Source organism: Thalassophryne amazonica, chromosome 7, assembly GCF_902500255.1.
Source record: "Thalassophryne amazonica chromosome 7, fThaAma1.1, whole genome shotgun sequence".
Lineage (NCBI taxonomy): Eukaryota > Metazoa > Chordata > Actinopteri > Batrachoidiformes > Batrachoididae > Thalassophryne > Thalassophryne amazonica.
In genome coordinates this window covers 12620663-12644392 of record NC_047109.1, presented here as the reverse complement: position 1 = coordinate 12644392, position 23730 = coordinate 12620663, and the positions used below count along the sequence as shown (strand labels likewise).

General features: G+C 41.1%; 1 protein-coding gene across 1 annotated transcript in view; it reads left to right on the top strand.

Annotated features, from left to right (window-relative positions):
• Positions 1-23730, top strand: part of LOC117513631 (14-3-3 protein beta/alpha-like) — a 74033-nt gene that overhangs the window by 36998 nt on the left and 13305 nt on the right. The window contains exons 4-5 of the mRNA XM_034173858.1: positions 5140-5260; positions 17308-17471. Coding sequence (XP_034029749.1) covers positions 5140-5260; positions 17308-17471 — 285 coding nt within the window. The remainder of the gene's footprint in view (positions 1-5139; positions 5261-17307; positions 17472-23730) is intronic.

Here is a 23730-nt window from a genome sequence, read left to right as displayed (position 1 = left end):
GGAGAGGGAAAAACTTATACGTGGGTGCAAAAAATTATAGGTTGTTCATCTACAATGATCTCCAATGCTTTAAAATGGACAAAAAAAAGATGCGTGGAAGAAAACAGAAAACAACCATCAAAATGGATAGAAGAATAATGGCAAAGGCTCACACATTGATCAGCTTCAGGATGATCAAAGACAGTCTGGAGTTACCTGTAAGTGCTGTGACAGTTAGAAGACGCCTGTGTGAAGCTAATTTATTTGCAAGAATCCCCCTCAAAGTCCCTCTGTTAAATAAAAGATGTGCAGAAGAGGTTAAAATTTGCCAAAGAACACATCAACTGGCCTAAAGAAAAATGGAGGAATATTTTGTGGACTAATGAGAAGAGGTCATGTTGCCTTATGCTGAAGAGGACATGCCCTTGAAATGGGTGTTTCAACAAGACAATGACCCCAAGCACACTAGTAAACAAGCAAAATCCTGGTTCCAACCCAACAAAATTAATGCCTCGCAGATGTGAAGAAATCATGGAAAACTGTGGTTATACAACTAAATACTAGTTTAGTGATTCACAGGATTGCTAAAAAAAGCAGTTTGAACATAATAGTTTTGAGTTTGTAGCGTCAACAGCAGATGCTTCTATTATTGTGAACACCCTCTTTTCTACTTTTTGTTTTTTGTTTTTTTACTAATACAACCCCTGGAAAAAATTATGGAATCACCGGCCTCGGAGGATGTTCATTCAGGTGTTTAATTTTGTAGAAAAAAAGCAGATCACAGACATGACACAAAACTAAAGTTATTTCAAATGGCATCTTTCTGGCTTTAAGAAACACTACACGAAATCAGGAAAAAACTGTCAGTCACTAACGGTTAATTTTTTAGACCAAGCAGAGGGAAAAAAATGGAATCACTCAATTCTGAGGAAAAAATTATGGAATCATGAAAAACAAAAGTACGCTTCAACACATCACTAGTATTTTGTTGCACCACCTCTGGCTTTTATAACAGCTTGCAGTCTCTGAGGCATGGACTTATTGAGTGACAAACAGTACTCTTCATCAATCTGGCTCCAACTTTCTCTGATTGCTGTTGCCAGATCAGCTTTGCAGGTTGGAGCCTTGTCATGGACCATTTTCTTTAACTTCCAAAGATTTTCAGGTTTTAAGATCTGGACTATTTGCAGGCCATGACATTGACCCTATGTGTCTTTTTGCAAGAAATGTTTTCACAGTTTTTGCTCTATGGCAAGATGCATTATTATCTTGAAAAATTATTTCTTCATCCCCAAACATCCTTTCAATTGATGGGATAAGAAAAGTGTCCAAAATATCAACGTAAACTTGTGCATTTATTGATGATGTAATGACAGCCATCTCCCCAGTGCCTTTACCTGACATGCAGCCCCATATCATCAGTGACTGTGGAAATTTACATGTTCTCTTCAGGCAGTCATCTTTATAAATCTCATTGGAACGGCACCAAACAAAAGTTCCAGCATCATCACCTTGCCCAATGCAGATTCAAGATTCATCACTGAATATGACTTTCATCCAGTCATCCACAGTCCACGATTGCTTTTCCTTAGCCCATTGTAACCTTGTTTTTTTCTGTTTAGGTGTTAATGATGCCTTTCGTTTAGCTTTTCTGTATGTAAATCCCATTTCCTTTAGGCGGTTTCTTACAGTTCGGTCACAGACGTTGACTCCAGTTTCCTCCCATTCTTTCCTCATTTGTTTTGTTGTGCATTTTTCGATTTTTGAGACATATTGCTTTAAGTTTTCTGTCTTGACGCTTTGATGTCTTCCTTGGTCTACCAGTATGTTTGCCTTTAACAACCTTCCCATGTTTGTATTTGGTCCAGAGTTTAGACACAGCTGACTGTGAACAACCAACATCTTTTGCAACATTGCGTGATGATTTACCCTCTTTTAAGAGTTTGATAATCCTCTCCTTCGTTTCAATTGACATCTCTCCTGTTGGAGCCCTGATTCATGTCAGTCCACTTGGTGCAACAGCTCTCCAAGGTGTGATCACTCCTTTTTAGATGCAGACTAACGAGCAGATCTGATTTGATGCAGGTGTTAGTTTTGGGGATGAAAATTTAGAGGGTGATTCCATAATTTATTCCTCAGAATTGAGTGAGTCCATATTTTTTCCCTCTGCTTGGTCTAAAAAAGTAACCGTTACTGACTGCCACAATTACTTTTCCTGATTTCTTATAGTGTTTCTTAAAGCCAGAAAGTTGCCATTTGAAATGACTTCAGTTTTGTGTCATGTCTGTGATCTGCCTTTTTTCTACAAAATTAAACATCTGAATGAACAACCTCCGAGGCTGGTGAGTCCATAATTATTGCCAGGGGTTGTAGCCCAGTTTCATAGCCTTAAGAGTGTGCATATCATGAATGCTTGGTCTTGTTTGATTTGTGAGAATCTACTGAATCTACTGGTACCTTGTTTCCCATGTAACAATAAGAAATATACTCCAAACCTGGATTAATCTTTTTAGTCACATAGCACTACTATAATTCTGAACACTACTGTATTTAATTTTTGTCCAGGGCTTTGTCACAGCAGTCCTAAGTTTCACTGTGAAATTCTACTGTCACAAGCCGGCTCCTAGCTTGCGACAAACAAATGAGGGGAGACGAGGTTTAGGCCAATCAAGAGTTTTATTGTAAATAATAATTAACTTTAAATAAAAATAAAAAGCAATAAGGTGTGGCATGTCAATATGTAAGATGTATGCAGTGCATGGATGTGTGAACATGTATGTGCAAATCTGAGTGAGAAAACCAAAACTAACAAACTGAACAAAAAGAGGTTACCTGTGGGAGCAAGCAGAGAGTGAATATGGCTGAAGCCCTGCTTTAAATATGAGCCTCAGGTGACCTCAGTTAGACAGGGCCCCGCCTCTGCCTGCAGGAGAAACCGCCCCTGCAAGACAGAGCAGGACCATGACACTACCTTATTCCAGCTCCAGTAAATGTAAGCCATGGGTTAAAGTTCTCCGTCACCGCGACAGATTTGTCATTTGGAAAATTTAACCACACATACGCGCACGTACGTGGTGTCATGGGTGTTTTGGGGCCGAAATATGATAAACTCACTGTCAAAGCCACATCCCACTCTACGCGAATCAAAGTAGCAGCAATGTCAGCGTGGATGGCACCACGGAGGAAGGGACCGTGTCAATTTTCACTCCTCTCAACTCTGTTTTCTGCTTGCCATGAGCCACGGTCCTTCTCCCCCGTCTTCATGGGAACATTGGCAGACCTTCCCCAAGTAAGAGCAGGTGACCCTTTTTACTGTTTGTGTTTTGGCGATGGTGAATCTGATTAAAACTAATCCACTAAGTCGGCGCGATGTCATTGTTTTATAATTGCCATGGCATGGACATTCGGAACTGAATTGAAAGAGCAGCAGGAGTGAGTCCAGCGGAGAAGGGGAGAGAGAGAGAGAGGTTTTTATTGGTCGGACCTGCGGCCCAGAGGACCGACGCCCAGACGGTGGCAGCAGCAGAGAACGAGTCACTTGGAAGAAATGAGCTTAATCAGTGAAGTTACACAAAAACCACACATGGATATATATTTTTTTTTCTTTCCTTTTTTACACAAGGGGCCGTAACTTCAGCTTGTCGGTTACCCGACGTGACACCGGTAACACCAGCAGCATTTGAAGGAATGAGTCACGTCTCCCATAACGGAGGACATTATTTTTAACTTCAGTTGATTAACTGGTGAAGTGGCAGATATTAATGATCCAGTGCACGTCTGAGAGCTGGCTGCCCCCCAGAAAAGCCACGTTAATGAGGAACGAATAAAAACTCTGGTGGGACATGGCGGGCGAGCCTCGTTTCTTGATCGCACCAAGAGTCCTGGTTAGCGACTTTTATCCACAAAAAGATGAGTCACGACAGATATCTTTAAATGACTTCAACAAAGTTTAACTTGCTACATTTGTTTTACGAGTGAGAACATTTTACCGATTAAATGTGAATAAGCCAGTTTCGAGTTTCTTGGTGCACATGCGTTTTCAAAATGGTTGACAGTGTTACTTTTTGCACAGCAGAACAACATTGTCAATTGCTTTGGGCCCTAATTTTGTATTTTATTGACTGTGCAGCCAGCGATACAGCACACTTTTGGTTCATTTACTGGACTAGAACTGATCAAAATACTACAGAAGACAAAGAATTGCCCTTCCAGTTTTTGTTCCTTTGATGTTCTTTCTCTGTTAATTGTGTTCCTAGTTTAGAATTTAGAATAATATGTAATAATTTAGAATTAATCCTAATTTAGAATAATGTTTTTACTTCACAGTTTGAAGTGAGTTTTCTTTGTTTCAGAGGGCTTCATACCCATTAAAATTCACCAGAATACACAACATTTGACTTGCTTTTTTAAAAATGTTCTGGAGGAGCACCCACAGATCTCTGAGACTTTTTGACCAGGCTTGAGGTGTTAGGACACTGATGCCGAGGAACTTCTCCTCCTCCACAATTTCCACAACTTCCTCATGAATGTAAAAGGGGAGATGTATTCCTCCACTTGATCTCCTGAAGCATCCGCTGCTAAGGTGCCTCTATGTACCTCTCTACCCCGCATGTGACACGTATCAGCCTCTAGTGAGCCACCACCGACCTGTCATTAGACTGAAATGGCTCGCATCAGCCACGCTAAACCACGTAGTGCCGTGATAGCGCCATGATAATGCAATGTTGGCGCACGTTTAGGCATGGGTTTGATCCAAACTGAAGATAATGCCTCTAAGAGCCACTCAGAGCCACTATTCTCCCACGATAGTTGAAGAAACCCTCTCGTAGCAAAAAAAAAAAAAAAAAAACATGCTGCGTGGCTCATTATTCATCCTTCATTATTCGGTGGGACCCAGGCTTAATACATGGAATAGTTTTGACTGTGTTGAATGCTCGGTCTCCAAAGTAAGGTCGAACCAGGTGAATGCCCACTGGATTAATTGGTAAATTTACTGCAGTTCTGTTGTGCATTTTTCCTTTTTAAATTAATTGAAAGCCTCTTTTTTTGAGTAGGTTATCTGAAAGATTTCATTCCCCATTTGCTGGAAGGAAAATTTACCTCAATGAACTTCATAAGTTATGCATGTTGTGAACAGATGTGTTTTGTTTTCTGCCACAGGCACTCTTGGATGACCATCTGATTGTCAATGCAGATAACCCAGAGAGCATAGTCTTCTATTACAAAATGAAAGGAGACTACTTACGCTACTTGGCTGAAGTGGGTAAAGACAAGGAAAATGGTAAGATCTGTCAATCCCTTTCTGCATCGTCTGAGTACTCTGGGCTTTTTAAAAATTATGATTACTGCAGAGGTACCAACATCACAATTTCAAAATAATCATTAATATTTCAACACACACTGTACGATTTTATATCTCACACAATTACCATAATATGAATATTTATTTGCGTTTGTGGCCGCGTAGGGATAAAATTGGCGTATGTAATGTCAATCAGTTTTGGCTCCAATCGAACAAGGTTGGTATAAGTTCCCCAAAGGCGTCAAAAGTTTTGAATTTGATGTACTCGCACCTGAAAACAACACATACATGTGCAGTTCTGGATGACGGACTGCTTGAAGAAGCAAAACCATGTAAGTACTGGCTTTTCACATTTAATATTCACTGTTTGTCTGAGGTACTGACTTTGAACCTCAACCCACCTGTTGCTTTTCATGGGAAGGGAGATATTTTTAAGAGTGCTCGTACAGATGGAATATTTATATATTTATTTTACACGTGTGTGTGTGTATGTGGGGCGGGGAATCAGTCTGGTTAGTGTTTTTTTTTTAATTCTTTCTTTCCCTTCATTCCCCAAAATCTTGGGGTCCTAGATCGTTAAGAATCCCATTTACATCACCTGCATCCCTATCAGAGTCTCGTTATATTGACTTCCTTCGTTGACTGCTTCAAATGAATTTGGCTCAAACTAGTCCTCTGATCACCAAATACAGCTGCAGCATTATGTTTTCTTGGTGTCATACGTCTGATCTCATACAAGCTTTCAGATGCTGACAAAGTAATTGTTTGCTCTACGCTGCTTGTGGGGATTGAGAGACCATGTACTGAGTGGCCTGAGAGCAGCGCAGTGAGCCTGCTAATGTACCTCTGACATCACGCTGACATTGGTGCATTGCCTAACTATGCCACTGCGGGTATAACATTTTATAATGTGTTAAAATTACAGGTCAATCATTCAATATGTACATTTTTAACACAACAAAACATAACGTAATTTCCGGACTAAGGAGCGCACCTTAACCCTCTGGGGCCAGTGCTGTCGTATATGACGGCTAAGACCAAGCTTTACTGAATTATAAATAACTTTTTAATGATATGAGATAGAAACTTACTTTTTTTTTTTTTTTTTTTTTTTTTTTTTGCTGAAACGTTAACTCTGTGGATTTTCGAGCCAGCCATCGGCCATCTTTGTACTCCTCATAGAAGCTGTGTGATCAATCAATCAATCAATTTTTTTATATAGCACCAAATCACAACAAACAGTTGCCCCAAGGCGCTTTATATTGTAAGGCAAGGCCATACAATAATTATGTAAAACCCCAACGGTCAAAACGACCCCCTGTGAGCAAGCACTTGGCTACAGTGGGAAGGAAAAACTCCCTTTTAACAGGAAGAAACCTCCAGCAGAACCAGGCTCAGGGAGGGGCAGTCTTCTGCTGGGACTGGTTGGGGCTGAGGGAGAGAACCAGGAAAAAGACATGCTGTGGAGGGGAGCAGAGATCGATCACTAATGATTAAATGCAGAGTGGTGCATACAGAGCAGTAGTAGTCGAGTAGGACAACCATAAAGTCCCCACGACTTCTTCTTCTTCTTCTCGAATAAAATCCATAACTTCGCAGTGTGATGACGTCCGCAATGTGAGTGTCCAATTGGAATTGGTTCACCATCATATGGTTTTCCAAAATCCAATCGTAGGGCAGATTTATCTCACGTGAAAAGCCAAAGATTGTTTTCAGGAGTGATATGTTACTATTTGGCACGTTTGAATAGCCCCCTGGGTGCTCCAATGCGCCCTGCGCCATTACGCACAGCGATCAGTGAAAGCAGACGGAGAGCCTCTGATGACAATCTCACGTGCTCAAACAAAGAATGTGTAACTATCAGGATTGCTCCACTAGTTTGCATGTGAATGTTACTGGATAACTCTGTTGCTTTCTTGGCGTAAAGCAGTGTTTACCCATATCAATAGAGCGCCGCTCTATTGATATGGACTGTAAGGAGCCAAAGTGGGCCAAAGTGTGAATGAAAGCTGCTTTAGGAGCAGCACAGAACACTCCAAAACACTGTAGAAGTTTGTGATGTAACCTTTGTGTAGCAGACAGAAATTGCTTTGAGATGAAGACAAAAAAAAACGCATAGACCATTTTGTATATATAGTTCAAAATGTGCATTTGTGTTTATTGTTTGAACCTTTTTGTTGTACAGTCTTTCACCCAAGACCTCAAATTACCTTTATAAAATGTCAAAACAGTTGTTTATTATAATTTGCTGTGTGTTTTGAATAAATGTATGTGGAAAATTATTTTCCGTTTTACTTTTTCCTTTCTTATTTCTGATTGTAAACCTTTATTACACTTATAAAACACAACAAAAGCATATATATTATGAAAGCACATTTTGTTTTGAAAAAAAAGACAAACTTGATTGTGGGATGCAGGGAGAGCTGTTAAAACTGTCCAAAAAATGCCCTCAGACCCCAGAGGCTTAATATAAGCTGCACCCACCAATTAAAAAAATAAAATAAAAAAATGTACATAAATAGACCGCATTGTTTATAAGCCACTGGTCTCCATGTTGTAGTGTGAGATATTTACATAGAAAGATGTTAGGCAGAAAGATTTTTTAACTTTTAATTCAGTACGTACCGTAAATGCTGTTTTCCTTGAAGGTGTTAAACATAAATGTTGACCAGCAAGGCATCCAGTGCATGCACAGTGGCGCGCGGTGACTCCGGTCCACACAAAGAACTGAGTAACTTTAACTCTGCATACGGGTGCTGGTCATATAGTTAGAATATCATGAAAAAGTTGATTTATTTCAGTAATTCAAAAAGTTGTATATTATATGTATATTATAGTCATCTATTACAAACAGACTGATATATTTCAAATGTGTATTTATTTTAATTTTGATGATTAACGGACAACTAATGAAAATACAAATTCAGTATCTCAGAAAATTAGAGTATTAAGACCAATACAAAAATGATTTTTAGAAATGTTGGCCAACTGAAAAGTATGAACATGTACATCACTCAATACGTAGTTGGGGCTCCTTTTGCCTGAATTAAATGGATTGGATTTATATAGCTCTGAGTCAGACACATTCCGTGTTGGAAACCATTCGGAAGATTCAGACGGCATTCGGTGGCTTTTCAGTCGAGTGAGTATCTGAGAAATTGTGTAACAGCTGGGCATGCCACAACATGTCCTGTGAGACTTCCAATACGGAGGTGTTTTTTGTTGTGCGCCATGAGCGGCTCCGTCCCGACGCGCGAATTCCTCTGCACGTCTTTCATTACAAAATCTCCTTTAACAGTGGAATGTGCCGCAAAAGTGCTGATGTCCACATTTCCTGCGATTTCTCTGGTAGTCACACGACGTCCCGGATCAACACAGCCTTCACTTTAGAAATGATCTGGTTATTTCAGCCTGTCGATGGCCGCTCGGAGCGCAGCGCGCCCTCCGCCGATGTGGGCCGTCTTTAATCCGGTTGTAATGGTCCTTAATCTGTGTGACGCCAATAGAATCTTCACCGAAAGCCATCTGAATTTTCTGAATGGTTTCCACCTGGCTGTCTCACACAGTTTCTGAAAATATTTTCATGGAGCAAAGCGGCAGTCGCTCAGCCATTTCCCTGACAATGAAAATCCGACGAGGGGGCTGGACCAGTGCTCACTCAAAGCCTGCCCAGAGGCGAATGACGCAACCGACAGGCGTGAAAACTCACGCATGCGCACGAAGGTTCAAGCTTGGCTGATGCAAGCGCACATGATTCAAATCCATATAGTTTTTGAAAAAAATAAAAAGGTCCGTTACTTTTCGGACAGACCTCGTAAACTGAAAAATGGTTGGAGATTTATCTTTCTTGCGAGTCACTGAACTAATTAGTTGTATAACCACTGTTCCTGATAACTGTTTCACATCTACAGTATGTTGCATGGTGTCGACCAACTCCTGGCACTTGTGAACAGGACCATTGGACTACATTCCAAATTCCTCTGCATTTCTTGGTTTTGCCTCAGGAACAGCATTTAGTTTTTTATGTCACCCCACAAGGGCTGCTGCTCCATAATATTAATCTTGTTGGTCTGGAACCAAGATTCTACTCACTTACTGGTGAGTTTGGGGTCATTGTCTTGTTAAAACACCCATTTCAAGGACATTTTGTAAGAAAGTAGTAGGTCCCTTTGGCTGCTCCCTTGTTTTGCACTCAGGGTTGCCACAGCAAATCCAAGGCGGCTCTGCATGTTGAATTGGCACAGGTTTTATGCCAGATGCCCTTCCTGACGGAACGGAGGATGATTCTTGTTTCTTGACTGCAACAAGACAGTCCCAGTTAGTGACTTTAATACACACAAAAGTGACTCATGATTGACATTTTAATGGCTTTGAGAGGAGTTAAGAAGCAGACTTTCCCCTTCTGAAGAAGCATTGCATCTTTGGGTCACGCTTCAAAGTGGAGTCGCGCTGCAGAAGCAGTTGATTACAGACCCGCTGCAAAGTCTGCAATCAACGTAGAGAAATGATCATTTTCCCGACAAACACCCTCAAAAACAACGTCCGCTCTGAAGGAGTGATAAGGGAATCCTTAAGCAAAAAGGCTATTGATGTCAGGAGATCAGATCATTTCTTAATGATACCCGAAAAGAATTGGTTCACGATACCCAACCCTAAGCATCAGGTACATGTTACATCTAGTGCAGCAGATTGCTGAAACAATCTTTCACTTGGTGGTACAACCACCAGATTTGGCACACATATGCTCCAGGACCTATTCTCTCATAAAAGTATGTTACCCGCATCGAAAAACAAAATGGCCGCAATTTTTCAACATGGCTGCCATTTGACGTAGTCTTTGAAGAGCTAGATTTTCAAGGAATAATGCTATTTTGATGTTCTGTAAATTGAAATATGTTTTTGAGTATGAAAAATCTAATTCTGCATTAACAAAATGTTAATTATTGAAAATTAAGGAATGACAGGAATTAAATGATGAAACACTCTTTGTGATACTTTTAATTTGAACAAATCATTGTCTAGTATAGAGACATGTACAGTTATTGTAGTACTGTGCATGTTGAATTTCAACAGTATAAGATGTAGTACTACTAATCTGGAGTAGGATGATGCATAGACATATGACTATACTTTTTCTGGTCGGTAGGATGACATATGATGCGGGTGTATGTTAAAAAAAAAAAAAAAAAAGACGTGACGAAGATCCAAAGGAACATCAAGCCGTTTTTTGGTGAGGCAGTAAACGTGTCACCGTTTTGTTCACCTGCGGTCATTGGTGCTGTCTCCAAAGTTGATCAGCTGTTTGTTGTGATTAGCTCTGTTAGCTATCGCTGCTAAGCCTAACATTCACAACAGTGTCACTGAATCGCCTTAAGAGACCGACATGAATTCTACCTGACAAGAACCCGAGGGCAAAATATTGGCGTTTTGATGGCAGGCCAGACGAGGAGTGTTATGACAATTTGGAATGAACCATTGTCACTGAAGTAAAGTGCTGCTCCAACTAATTTAGGGGAGGAGACACTTGACCATGTGTTACCCTGACCACGGTCAGAGAAGCTGTGTGTACCTTCGGAGAGATGCTCTTTGCCTTGCCATCTATGGACATCTCTGTGACCCATCTCTTCTGACCACCAAGGTACAGGGTTCTGATTTTAGCAAAGGGACATACAACAGTGATAACATATGCACACATAAGGAGCTCCTTACAAACGGCACGCGTTTTACACAGCTCTCACAGACACTTCCGGGTCGGACTCCGGCTGGAGGGTACAGACATCTACAGAGTGTGCACAGAGCTCACATGAACTTTGAACTCATGCACCCACACAAGAAAAGACAGGAATTTGAGTAAAATTGACTGTTATGAACTGAATGTTATTAATATAGTTGTGTTGTTAGCAATTGCAATTTATGATAGATTTTATAAGAAGCGTGAGTGAAAGTGTGGATGGTCATAAGATGTTTAAGAACAAGGTTTCTGCCTTTTTATTTGTTATATTTATTAGTTGTTAAATTGGTGATGGTTTTGGGGTAATCTAAGCAAATGTTTATTAATTCATATTGGACATTAATTCTTTCACTTATTTATGATATTGCAATAAATGTTCAATGCATTTTTCATTTTTAATCTCAGATAGTGAGCAGAGGGTGACACGGGAGTAGAGTTTCACTCCTGTCCCATTGCACTCCCACAGAAAAATTCCTGTCCCATCCCACTCCTGGTAAAATGACTCCCACTCCCATTCAGAATGACCCCCGCCCTGTACCGCTCCTTTTTTTTTCCCTTCTTTTAGTTTTTAGGTAATACACCAAACTTGATTTGATCTTCTCCCTATTCTTTTTTTTAGATTACTTTGTGTTCTGCAGTTTTATTTCAAAAGATATGGCAAAGGGACAGTTCATCTGGGGTAATATAAGGAGGCACTTATGATGCAAATATTAAATAAAAAAAAAATACAATGGCCATATCAGTCTACTTTCCCACTCTTCACGCTTCACACTTGAATATTTGTCTATTTGCAAGAAAACAATGCCCAGAAACTAATTAGGGTACAAAACAATAAAGTTTATCAGTTTGAACATTAAATAGCTTGTCTTTGTGGTGTATTCTTTTGAATGTAGGTTAAAGAGGATTTGCAAATCATTGTATTCTGTTTTTGTTTACATTTTACACAATGTCCTAACTTTATTGGAATTGGGGTTGTACATTAAATGTTGCTATGTATGGGGGGAAAAAAGTGCATCTTCATTTTCTGGACTGAGGTTGGCACCTCTCCTCACGTTTTACAAGCAGCATACAGCATGTTAGCACCGTCACTTGATTCTCCTGAAGTTCAGTAATATTTGCGACTTCCCTGCCAATTCTGTGAACTTAATAGAACACACTGGTTTCTTCCCTGTGTTTGCTCCGTCCATTGCTCTTCTTCTTTGAGTTCTGGCAGAAAGCAGCGGCCAGAAACACTGCTGGCTTCTGGGCCATGTAGTTCTTTTGACTTGCGTTACAGTGTAGGCTTACTGAAAGAAAACTGCAGAATGGGAGCACCGGTCCTTTTTTCTTTTTTCTGATTAGTTGGTTCCCGGTCCCGTCTGCTCCCAATAACTTTTTAATCCTGTACCGTTCCAATCACGTGATGAATAATAAAGTTGGCTCCCATCCCGTGGTAATCCCACGGGAATCCCATGATCCGTGGGATTCACGAAAAATGTCAGCCTCTAACAGTGACCTTGTTGACTGCTCTCATTGAGTAAGCTACAGAGGAAACCTGCACACACAGGAAAGTTGGATCTCAGTTTTACTTACATACACACTTGTAGTAGCGGAGTAACGGCACCGCTACACTCAGAATCGCAAGTACTTTTATGTCGTCTTGCTAACTTGGGCGTTACAAACGTGCGACATGTCCTTTAAGTCACTTCAGTGATACCTCACACCTACTCACAACACACTGGGAGCAATTTGGGATTATTATTATTAAAGATTGTCCAGGAGAACATAAGGATAAAGTGGTTGGCAGAAATGAAATGGGGTAGTCGTAGAAATTAAGAAAGTAGAGAGGAGTTCAAGGAGATGCTGCATGTGGCAAAAGCTAAGAAAAGGGAATATTGTGAGCTGTACAAGATGTTGAATTGTAAGAAGGGGAAAAGGACTTGTACCGATTGGCCAGACAAAGGGACAGAGCTGGAAAGGATGTGCAGCAGGTTAGGGTGGTAAAAGATGCAGATGGTAATGTGCTGACAAGCGAGGGGAGTGTGTTGAGAAGGTAGATGAAATATTTTGAGGAGCTTATGAATGAAGAAAATGGGATAGAAAAGGCTAGATGTTGTACGGAGAGTAAATCAGGAAGTGCAAGAGATTAGAAAGGATGAAGTGAGGGCAGCTGTGAAGAGGATGATGAGTGGAAGTCTTGGAGAGGTGGCAGCAGAGTTTCTAACCAGATTGTTTTAATAAAATCTTGGAAAGTGAGAGGATGCCTGAGGAGTGGAGATGAAGAGTGCTGGTTCCTATTTTTAAGAACAAGGGTGATGTGCAGAGCTGCAGTAACTACAGAGGCATTAAGCTGATCAGCCACAGCATGAAGTTATGGACAAGACTAATAGAAGCTAGGCTTACAAAACGTGAAGATCTGTGAGCAGCAATATGTTTTCATGCAGAGAAAGAGCACTACGGATGCAATGTTTGCTCTGAGAATACTGATGAAGTATAGAATGTCAGAAGGAGTTACGTTGTGTTTTTGTGGATTTAAAGAAACCTGATGACAGGGTGTAAAGAGAAGAGTTGTGGTATTGTATGAAGTATGTGAGGGTACTGCAGGACATGTTCAGAATAGTGTGACAGCAGTGAGATGCGCAGTAGGAATGGCAGGCTCATTCAGGGTGGAGGTGAGATTACACCAAGAATCAACTCCGAGTCCTTTCTTGCTCGCAGTGGTGATGGACAGCTTAACTGAGATCAGACAGGAGTCTCCATGGACTATGAGAGGTTGAGATATGCTCTGGAGAGCAGGGGAATGAAAGTCAGGAGCAAGACTGGGTTCATGTGTGTGAATGAGAGGGAGCCCCGTGGAATAGAGCATTTACAAGGAGTAGAAGTGGTGAAAATAGATGAGTTTATATACTTGGGATCAACGGTCCAAAGTTGTGGAGAGTGTGATAAAGATGTGAAAAAGAGAGTGCAGGCAGGGTGGAGAAAGGTGGCAGGAGTAATTTGTGACCCAAGAATAGGAGTAAGCGAAAAGGGGAAAGTTTACAAGACAGTAGTGAGACCAGCTATGTTGTACAGCTTGGAGACAGTGGCACTAACAAAGACAGGAAGCAGAGCTAGAGGTGGCAGAGCTGAAGATGTTGGGAATGGACAGGATTAGGAATGAACATATCAGAGGGACGGCTCAGGTGGGACAGACTGGAGACAAACTCAGAGAGGTGAGATTGAGATGATTTGGACATGTGCAGAGGAGGCAGCCAGGGTATATAGGGAGAAGAATGCTTATGATTGAGCCACCAGGCAGGAGGAGAAGAGGGAGGCCAAAGTGGAGGTTTATGGATGTGCTGGAGGACATGCAGGTGGTTGGTGTGACAGAGGAAGATACAGAGGACAGGGTGAGATGGAAACGATTGATCTGCTGTGGCGACCCCTAACGAGAGCAGCCAAAAGATTATTAACCCATTTTGTCCCACTGGCAACAGTTATTGCCGGAGTGTATCAGTCATTTTCTGTTCACAAAAAAATCTCAAAGGTATTAATGCAACTTTTTCCATTTATAAAAAAAAATCTGGGCATAAATGGGTTAAAGATTGTATGCAAATTATTTGATGAGGGAGCGGATCGAAGCATTGCGTCTTTGGGTCACGCTTCAAAGTGGAGTCGCGCTGCAGAAGCAGTTGATTACAGACCCGCTGCAGGGTCTGCAATCAATGTAGAGAAATGATCATTTTCCCGATAAACACCCTCAAAAACAACGGCCGCTCTGAAGGAGTGATAAGGGAATCCTTAAGCAAAAAGGCTATTGATGTCGGGAGATCAAATCATTTCTTAATGATACCCGAAAAGAATTGGTTCACGATACCCAACCCTAAGCATCAGGTACAAGCCCTGGCAAAAATTATGGAATCACCGGCCTCGGAGGATGTTCATTCAGTTGTTTAATTTTGTAGAAAAAAAGCAGATCACAGACATGACACAAAACTAAAGTCATTTCAAATGGCAACTTTCTGGCTTTAAGAAACACTATAAGAAATCAAGAAAAAAAGATTGTGGCAGTCAGTAACGGTTACTTTTTTTAGACCAAGCAGAGGAAAAAATATGGAATCACTCAATTCTGAGGAAAACATTATGGAATCACCCTGTAAATTTTCATCCCCAAAACTAACACCTGCATCATATCAGATCTGCTCGTTAGTCTGCATCTAAAAAGGAGTGAACACACCTTGGAGAGCTGTTGCACCAAGTGGACTGACATGAATCATGGCTCCAACACGAGAGATGTCAGTTGAAACAAAGGAGAGGATTATCAAACTCTTAAAAGAGAGTAAATCATCACGCAGTGTTGCAAAAGATGTTGGTTGTTCACAGTCAGCTGTGTCTAAACTCTGGACCAAATACAAACAACATGGAAAGGTTGTTAAAGGCAAACATACTGGTAGACCAAGGAAGACAAAGTGTCAAGACAGAAAACTTAAAGCAATATGTCTCAAAAATCGAAAAATGTACAACAAAACAAATGAGGAACCAATGGGAGGAAACTGGAGGAAACTGGAGTCACCTTCTGTGACCGAACTGTAAGAAACCGCCTAAAGGAAATGGGATTTACATACAGAAAAGCTAAACGAAAGGCATCATTAACACCTAAACAGAAAAAAAAAACAAGGTTACAATGGGCTAAGGAAAAGCAATTGTGGACTGTGGATGACTGGATGAAAGTCATATTCAGTGATGAATCTTGAATCTGCATTGGGCAAGGTGATGATGCTGGAACTTTTGTTTGGTGCCTTTCCAATGAGATTTATAAAGACTGCCTGAAGAGAACATGTAAATTCCACAGTCATTGATGATATGGGGCTGCATGTCAGGTAAAGGCACTGGGGAGATGGCTGTCATTACATCATCAATAAATGCAAAAGTTTATGTTGATATTTTGGACAATTGAAAGGATGTTTGGGGATGATATCATTTTTCAAGATGATAATGCATCTTGCCATAGAGCAAAAACTGCAAAAACATTCCTTGCAAAAAGACACATAGGGTCAATGTCATGGCATAGGGTCAATGTCAATGAGCAGATCTGATTTGATGCAGGTGTTAATTTGGGGGATGAAAGTTTACAGGGTGATTCCACAATTTTTTCCTCAGAATTGAGTGATTCCATATTTTTTTCCTCTGCTTGGTCTAAAAAAGTAACCGTTACTGACTGCCACAATCTTTTTTTCTTGATTTCTTATAGTGTTTCTTAAAGCCAGAAAGTTGCCATTTGAAATGACTTTAGTTTTGTGTCATGTCTGTAATCTGCTTTTTTTTCTACAAAATTAAACAACTGAATGAACATCCTCTGAGGCCGTTGATTCCATAATTTTTGCCAGGGGTTGTACATGTTACATCTAGTGCAGCAGATTGCTGAAACAATCTTTCACTTGGTGGTACAACCACCAGATTTGGCACACATATGCTCCAGGACCTATTCTCTCATAAAAGTATGTTACCCGCATCGAAAAACAAAATGGCCGCAATTTTTCAACATGGCTGCCATTTGACGTAGTCTTTGAAGAGCTAGATTTTCAAGGAATAATGCTATTTTGATGTTCTGTAAATTGAAACATGTTTTTGAGTATGAAAATCTAATTCTGCATTAACAAAATGTTAATTATTGAAAATTAAGGAATGACAGGAATTAAATGATGAAACACTCTTAGTGATACTTTTAATTTGAACAAATGATTGTCTAGTATAGAGGCATGTACAGTTACTGTAGTACTGTGCATGTTGCATTTCAACAGTATAAGATGTAGTACTACTAATCTGGAGTAGGATGATGCATAGACATATGATTATATTTTTTCTGGTCGGTAGGATGACATATGATGCGGGTGTATTTAAAAAAAAAAAAAAAGAGAGAGAGAGGGGAAAAAAAAAAGACAATGTGACAAAGATCCAAAGGAACATCAAGCCGTTTTTGGTGAGGCAGTAAACGTGTCACCGTTTTGTTCACCTGCGGTCATTGGTGCTGTCTCCAAAGTTGATCAGCTGACTGTTTGTTGTGATTAGCTCCGTTAGCTATCGCTGCTAAGCCTAACATTCACAACAGTGTTTATAAAAAAAAATCTGGGCATAAATGGGTTAAAGATTGTATGCAAATTATTTTCATTGAACTCATTAAAGGGCTAGTATAGTCTTTCAAAAGTTGACTGTAAGGTGTTTGCCTCCCTGTTTTTTAAAAGAAACGTATCCATATTTTCAGTATTTACACACACACACACCCTTGAGGAAGCTTAAAATGTTCTAATCTTTTTTTTTTTTGTATTTCTTTTTATAGCATCCATTAAGAAATCAGAAGAGGCATACCAAAAGGCTTTTGAAGTGGCAAAGCAGGAGATGCCGTGCACACACCCCATCCGTCTTGGACTCGCCCTCAATTACTCGGTTTTCTACTATGAGATTAAGGAGGACCCACCGCAGGCCTGCAACCTGGCCAAAGAAGTAAGAATGGAACACCAACCAGAATGGCATTTTCATTAGGGTTCTCTACCTGTGTGTGGTGTTATTGAAACACTGGTATAAGATATCCCCATGTTTCCAGTATATCCATGTTTAATATGGTGACCAAGTTGGCCTTTGTTTTTTGGGTGTCAGTGAAAGAATAATTAACAGAAAGAAAGTATCATAATGCATATGCAGCAAAAATTGACAGCACACTCAGTTAGTTTTATAAACATAGTTTGCACTTTGCTTTTTCTCCAAATATGCACATCTAATTCTGATGGATGGTACATGTGATGAAACCTTACCTGTCAGGTAGCACTTTTCACATAAATTTATTAAACCTTTAAGATAAAAGACCTATTGAGATCAAGACCTCTTTCACAAGGGTGCTCCCGGTGTGTAGTAGGTGCCTTGCGTGGCAGCAGCCTCACATCCGGGTGAATGTGAAGCATTGATGTGTAAAGCGCTTTGAGAGTCTGATGCAGACAGAAAAGCGCTGTATAAATGCGGTCCATTTACCATTTATTTGACCTGGCCAAGAAAGGGGGCCAGCACACCATAGTAGACACGACAAACAAAACCAGAACAACCACCAGAAAAAACAAAGTGCAAACAACTTGGCGAATAAAGCCCTAGTTTTTGTTACAATAAACTGTAACAGTTTAAAGTGAAGGTGACACAATATGTAATAATTTTTGAGTATTTAAGACTAAAATTAAACAGTTTGAAATTTATCCTTTCCTGGTGCACAGTTACTAAGGAGATAAATATTCAGATTTTGAACTGTGCGCCACTAAAAACCAGTAACCTCTGGGCGAGTCCTGACATTAGAGAAGGAGGAGGAATTGACATCAGCTCGAGAACCATTAGCTTAATACTCTGATTAATTTATGGATTTTTACAGGCTACTGACAGCCCCATTTCCACCAAGTGTTTCGGGTCGGTCTCAGAATGGTTAATTCTTGCCAGCAGAATCCTTTTGATTGGCAGGTGGTACACTTATGTTAACAAGCACGCACGGTGTCTGCGGCTTCTCCAATCCACACAGAGGCAAAATTTTTTTGCATTTTATTGTTTTGTGGATCATGAGATAATTTCATCACGTGCAGACTGAGATGTTATGAGCATATGAGGGGCTGTGAGTCTTTTAACTTGCGGGTCGCAGTGGGACAAGAGACGGATCCATTCAGTCGAGACTCGATCAGTCAGCCGCAATTAACGGATTACACCTGTAGCTGACCATGTCGGTCCCAGATCATTACAGCAGAGCCTTGAACCAGCAGACTCAATCAACGGATTACACCTGTGCCGGTGTTGTCACCTGGCACCAAACTGCTGGTGTGACAAATGGACTTTTCTTTAGCCAGGACAAGGAATTAAATTATTTTCAGATGTCGTTTTCCAAATGTGGATATGTTTTCATCAGACTGAAAATGATCTCACTGAAACAGGTAAGACTATATTATTTACTCCTTGTGTTAATAGTTTTAATATTTAATAATGTGTTAGCTACTAACGTACAGTACACTAACTGTATTCAAGAAGGAAACAATATTTATTTTAAAAATAGCTGATATTTTCAGTCTGTCATTTTTCGAATTTGAAATGTATGTACCTGTTTCTAAGAAGAAAAAAAAAACGTGAATAAAAAATCCACACCACTTTTTTTCTGATGTCACAGATGGTAAAACAAACTTTTTTTTAATCCATTGATTACGACCAAAGAGATGGCAAAAAAAAGTTTCTCATCTTCACCTGCATGCCGAAATTGCCTGCATTATTTATTTATTTATTTAATCACCATTCTGTGTTCTGAACTCTGCCAGTATCGTCACTGTTGTCAGACTGAAGGTTTTTCTCCAAGGTTTATTCTCCCTCATTGTGATCTAAATAAGGCTCAGAACCATAAGGCTGTGTCCCCACAGCTTCTTCAGAAACACATTCAGACTGGACTTAAAAAGCTCCACACTAGAAAAAAAAATCGTCCAAAAACAGCTCAACCTCCACTGTGATTACAATTGATTTGGGCTTGAATCGGCAAGTCCCGTTCTTGTGATGACGCAGCAACAATATGGTCGTGGCTGAGGGCTGAAATGGAGCCCAGGCTTCGGCCAGCTGTTTATCCTTTACATGCATTTATCAACTTTTATTGTTCAGCATTTTTTAAAATATCAACATTTCATCTTGGGCAGCAGCTATCGATTATTTTAGTAAAAGAGTGTTGTATCGGTTATTCTGGCGGTTAATCAAGTAATCGGATAAAAAGTACTTTTGCGTTTTTAAATGACATCAACAGTCCAGGGCTCTCCCTAAGCAATGGCACAATGTCACTGCGCCATCACGCAGATTGTCAAATTTAGTGTATCCCTTTGTTTTCCTGGGTGATTTATTTTTCCACATCTTTACAAATTTTGGATCTTTCCCGATGTCAGGAGTTCAGCACTCCCCTGATACCGGACCATAAACGCAGGCAGTCGGTGTAATCCTCAGTCAGGCTGACAGATAGTTGGGCAAATAGACTACTTATCTATCTGCCCGACCATGGTTGGGACTGAAGTCTTGACATGTTGCTGAAATGGCGATGGGATGTGGCTTTCTGTCCCCCCACCCCAAACATGTAAAATTTAACCATTTTTAAGTTGTTTTTTTTTTATTGTTTTTTTTTAAAGGTTGGTGGACTGGGTCCTTACATGATTTTTTTTATTTTTTTATCCCTTCTTCTTTGTCTTTCGGCTGTTCCCGTTAGGGGTCACCACAGCAGATCAATTGTTTCCATCTCACCCTGTCCTCTGTATCTTCCTCTGTCACACCAACCACCTGCATGTCCTCTCTCAGCACATCCATGAACCTCCTCTTTGGTCTCCCTCTTCTCCTCCTGCCTGGTGGCTCCATCCTCAGCATCCTTCTCCCTATATACCCTGGGTCCCTCCTCTGCACATGTCCAAACCATCTCAATCTCGCCTCTCTGACTTTGTCTCCAAACCATCCCACCTGAGCTGTCCTTCTGATATGTTCATTCCTAATCTTGTCCATTCTTGTCACTCCCAAAGAGAATCTCAACATCTTCAGCTCTGCCACCTGCAGCTCTGCCTCCTGTCTTTTTGTTAGTGCCACTGTCTCTAAACCATACAACATAGCTGGTCTCACTACTGTTTTGTAAACTTTCCCCTTCACTCTTGCTGATATTCTTCGGTCACAAATCACTCCTGCCACCTTTCTCCACCCACTCCACCCTGCCTGCACTCTTCTTCACCTCTCTACCACACTCTCCATTACTTTGAACAGTTGACCCCAAATATTTAAACTCATCTACTTTCACCACTTCTACTCCTTGTAACTGCACTATTCCACTGGGCTCCCTCTCATTCACACACATGTACTCAGTCTTGTTTCTACTGACTTTCATTCCCCTCTCTCCAAAGCATATCTCCACTTCTCCAGACTAGACTCAACTTGCTCTCTACTCTCACTACAGATCACAATGTCATCTGCAAACATCATAGTCCATGGGGACTCCTGTCTGATCTCATCTGTCAACTTGTCCATCACCACTGCAAACAAGAAAGGACTCAGAGCTGATCCTTGGTGTAATCCCACCTCCACCTTGAATGAGTCTGTCATTCCGACTGTGCATCTCACCGCTGTCACACTATTCTTGTACATGTCCTGCACTACCCTAACATACTTCTCTGTCATTCCAGACTTCCTCATACAATGCCACAACTCTTCTCTTGGCACCCTATCATAAGCTTTTTCTAAGTCCACAAACACACAATGTAACTCTTTCTCTTTTCTCTGTACTTTTCCAACAGTATTCTCAGAGCAAACATTGCATCTGTAGTGCTTTTTCTCGGCATGAAACCATATTGCTGCCCACAGATCTTCACCTGTTTTCTAAGCCTAGCTTCTACTACTCTTTCCCATAACTTCATGCTGTGGCTGATCAGCTTTATGCCTCTGTAGTTACTGCAGCTCTGCACATCACCCTTGTTCTTGAAAATAGGAACCAGCACACTTCGTCTCCACTCCTCAGGCATCCTCTCACTTTCCAAGATTTTATTAAACAATCTGGTTAGAAACTCTACTGCCATCTCTCCTAGACATTTCCATGCCTCCATTGGAATGTCATCTGGACCAACTGCCTTTCCACTCTTCATCCTCTTCATAGCAGCCCTCACTTCTTCCTTGCTAATCTCTTTTACTTCCTGATTTACTCTCACCACATCATCCAGCCTTTTCTCTCGCTCATTTTCTTTATTCATCAACTCTTCGAAATATTCCCTCCACCTTCTCAGCACACACTCCGCACTTGTCAGCACATTACCATGTGCATCTTTTACCACCCTAACCTGCTGCACATCCTTTCCAGCTCTGTCCCTTTGTCTGGCCAATCAGTACAAGTCCTTTTCTCCTTCCTTACTATTCAACTTCTTGTACAGCTCACAATATGCCTTTTCCTTTTGCTTTTGTCTACCTTTCTCCTCTCCATCGTATCAGCCAGCTCTCTCCCTTTACCAGTCATACTACCAACATTCAAAGTCCCCACTCTCATTTCCACCCTTCTAGTTTTCTTCTTCTCCCGCTGTTCGTGGCAGCGTTTTCCTCAATATGCCTTTTCCTTTGCTTTTGCCACTTCTCGCCTTACGCCGCATCTCCTTGTACTCCTGTCTACTTTCTTTATCTCTCCAACTATCCCAAAACTTTTTCGCCAACCTCTTTCTCCTTATGCTTTCCTGGACCTCTTCATTCCACCACCAAGTCTCCTTGTCTTCCTTCCACTGTCCAGATGTCATACCCAGTACTGCCCTAGCTGTCTCCCTCACCACATCTGCAGTACTTTTCCAGTTGTCCAAAACTGCTTCCCCTCCAACTAGTGCTTCTCTCACCTGCTTGCTAAATTTCACACAACAGTCTTCCTCCTTCAGCTTCCACCATCTGATCCTTTGTTGAGCTCTCACTCTCTTCTTCTTCTTTACCTCTAAAGTTATCCTACAAACAACCATCCTATGCTGTCTAGTGACACTCTCTCCTGCTACCACCTTACAGTCTGTGATTTCTTTTAGCTTGCATCTCCTATAAAGAATGTAGTCCACCTGTGTGCACCTTCTTCCACTCTTATATGTTACCCTGTGCTCCTCGCTTTTCTTAAAGTAGGTATTCACCACAGCCATTTCCATCCTTTTTGCAAAATCAACTACCATCTGTCCTTCCCCATTCCTATCCTTGATACCATATCTACCCATTACTTCCTCATCACCTCTGTTCCCTTCACCAACATGCCCATTGAAGTCTGCTCCTATCACCACTCTTTCATGCTTGGGCACACTCTCCACCACCTCATCTAACACACTCCAGAAATCTTCTTTCTCCTTCATCTCACAACCTACCTGTGGGGCATATGCACCGATGATATTCATCATCACCCCTTCAATTTCCAACTTCACACTCATCACCCTGTCAGACACTCGCTTAATCTCCAACACACTTTTAACATACTCTTCCTTTAAAATGACCCCAACACCATTTCTCTTCCTGTCCTCACCATGGTACAACAACTTGTACCCACCGCCGATGCTCCTGCTCTTACTTCCCTTCCACTTGGTCTCTTGCACACACAATATGTCTACCTTTCTCCTCTCCATCATATCAGCCAGCTCTCTCCCTTTACCAGTCATACTACCAACATTCAAAGTCCCCACTCTCATTTCCACCCTTCTAGTTTTCTTCTTCTCCCGCTGTTCGTGGCAACGTTTTCCTCCTCTTCTTCGCCCAGCAGTAGCCCAATTTCCACCGGCACCCTGTTGGGCAATAGCACCGGTGGCGGATGTTGTTAACCCGGGCCGCGACCGATCCGGTATGGGAATTCGATTCTGAGTCTGCATAGTTGGGTTGGCTTGTTTTACGCCGGATGCCCTTCCTGATGCAACCCTCCTCATTTATCTGGGCTTGGGACCGGCACTCAGAATGTACTGGCTGCACACCCCATGTGGCTGAGTTTTTTTTTTTTTTTTTCTTTTTTTTTTTTTTATCCCTCTTTCTCTGCAATTCAACAGATGCATTTCAGCTGGAGGTTGAACATGCAAGCCTCACAGTCACTTTTTTTTTTTTTTTGTCTGTGAAGCGAAACTCTCTGCGAGTCAGCAAAATGGAGTGGACTTCTGCTAAGAAGATCTTCTTTCAGAGACCATCAGTGTGGCAGGAACGGAGCTGTGTCTCGCCATGTGTGAGGGGCGTGCTGAGCCCTCACACCGAGCAG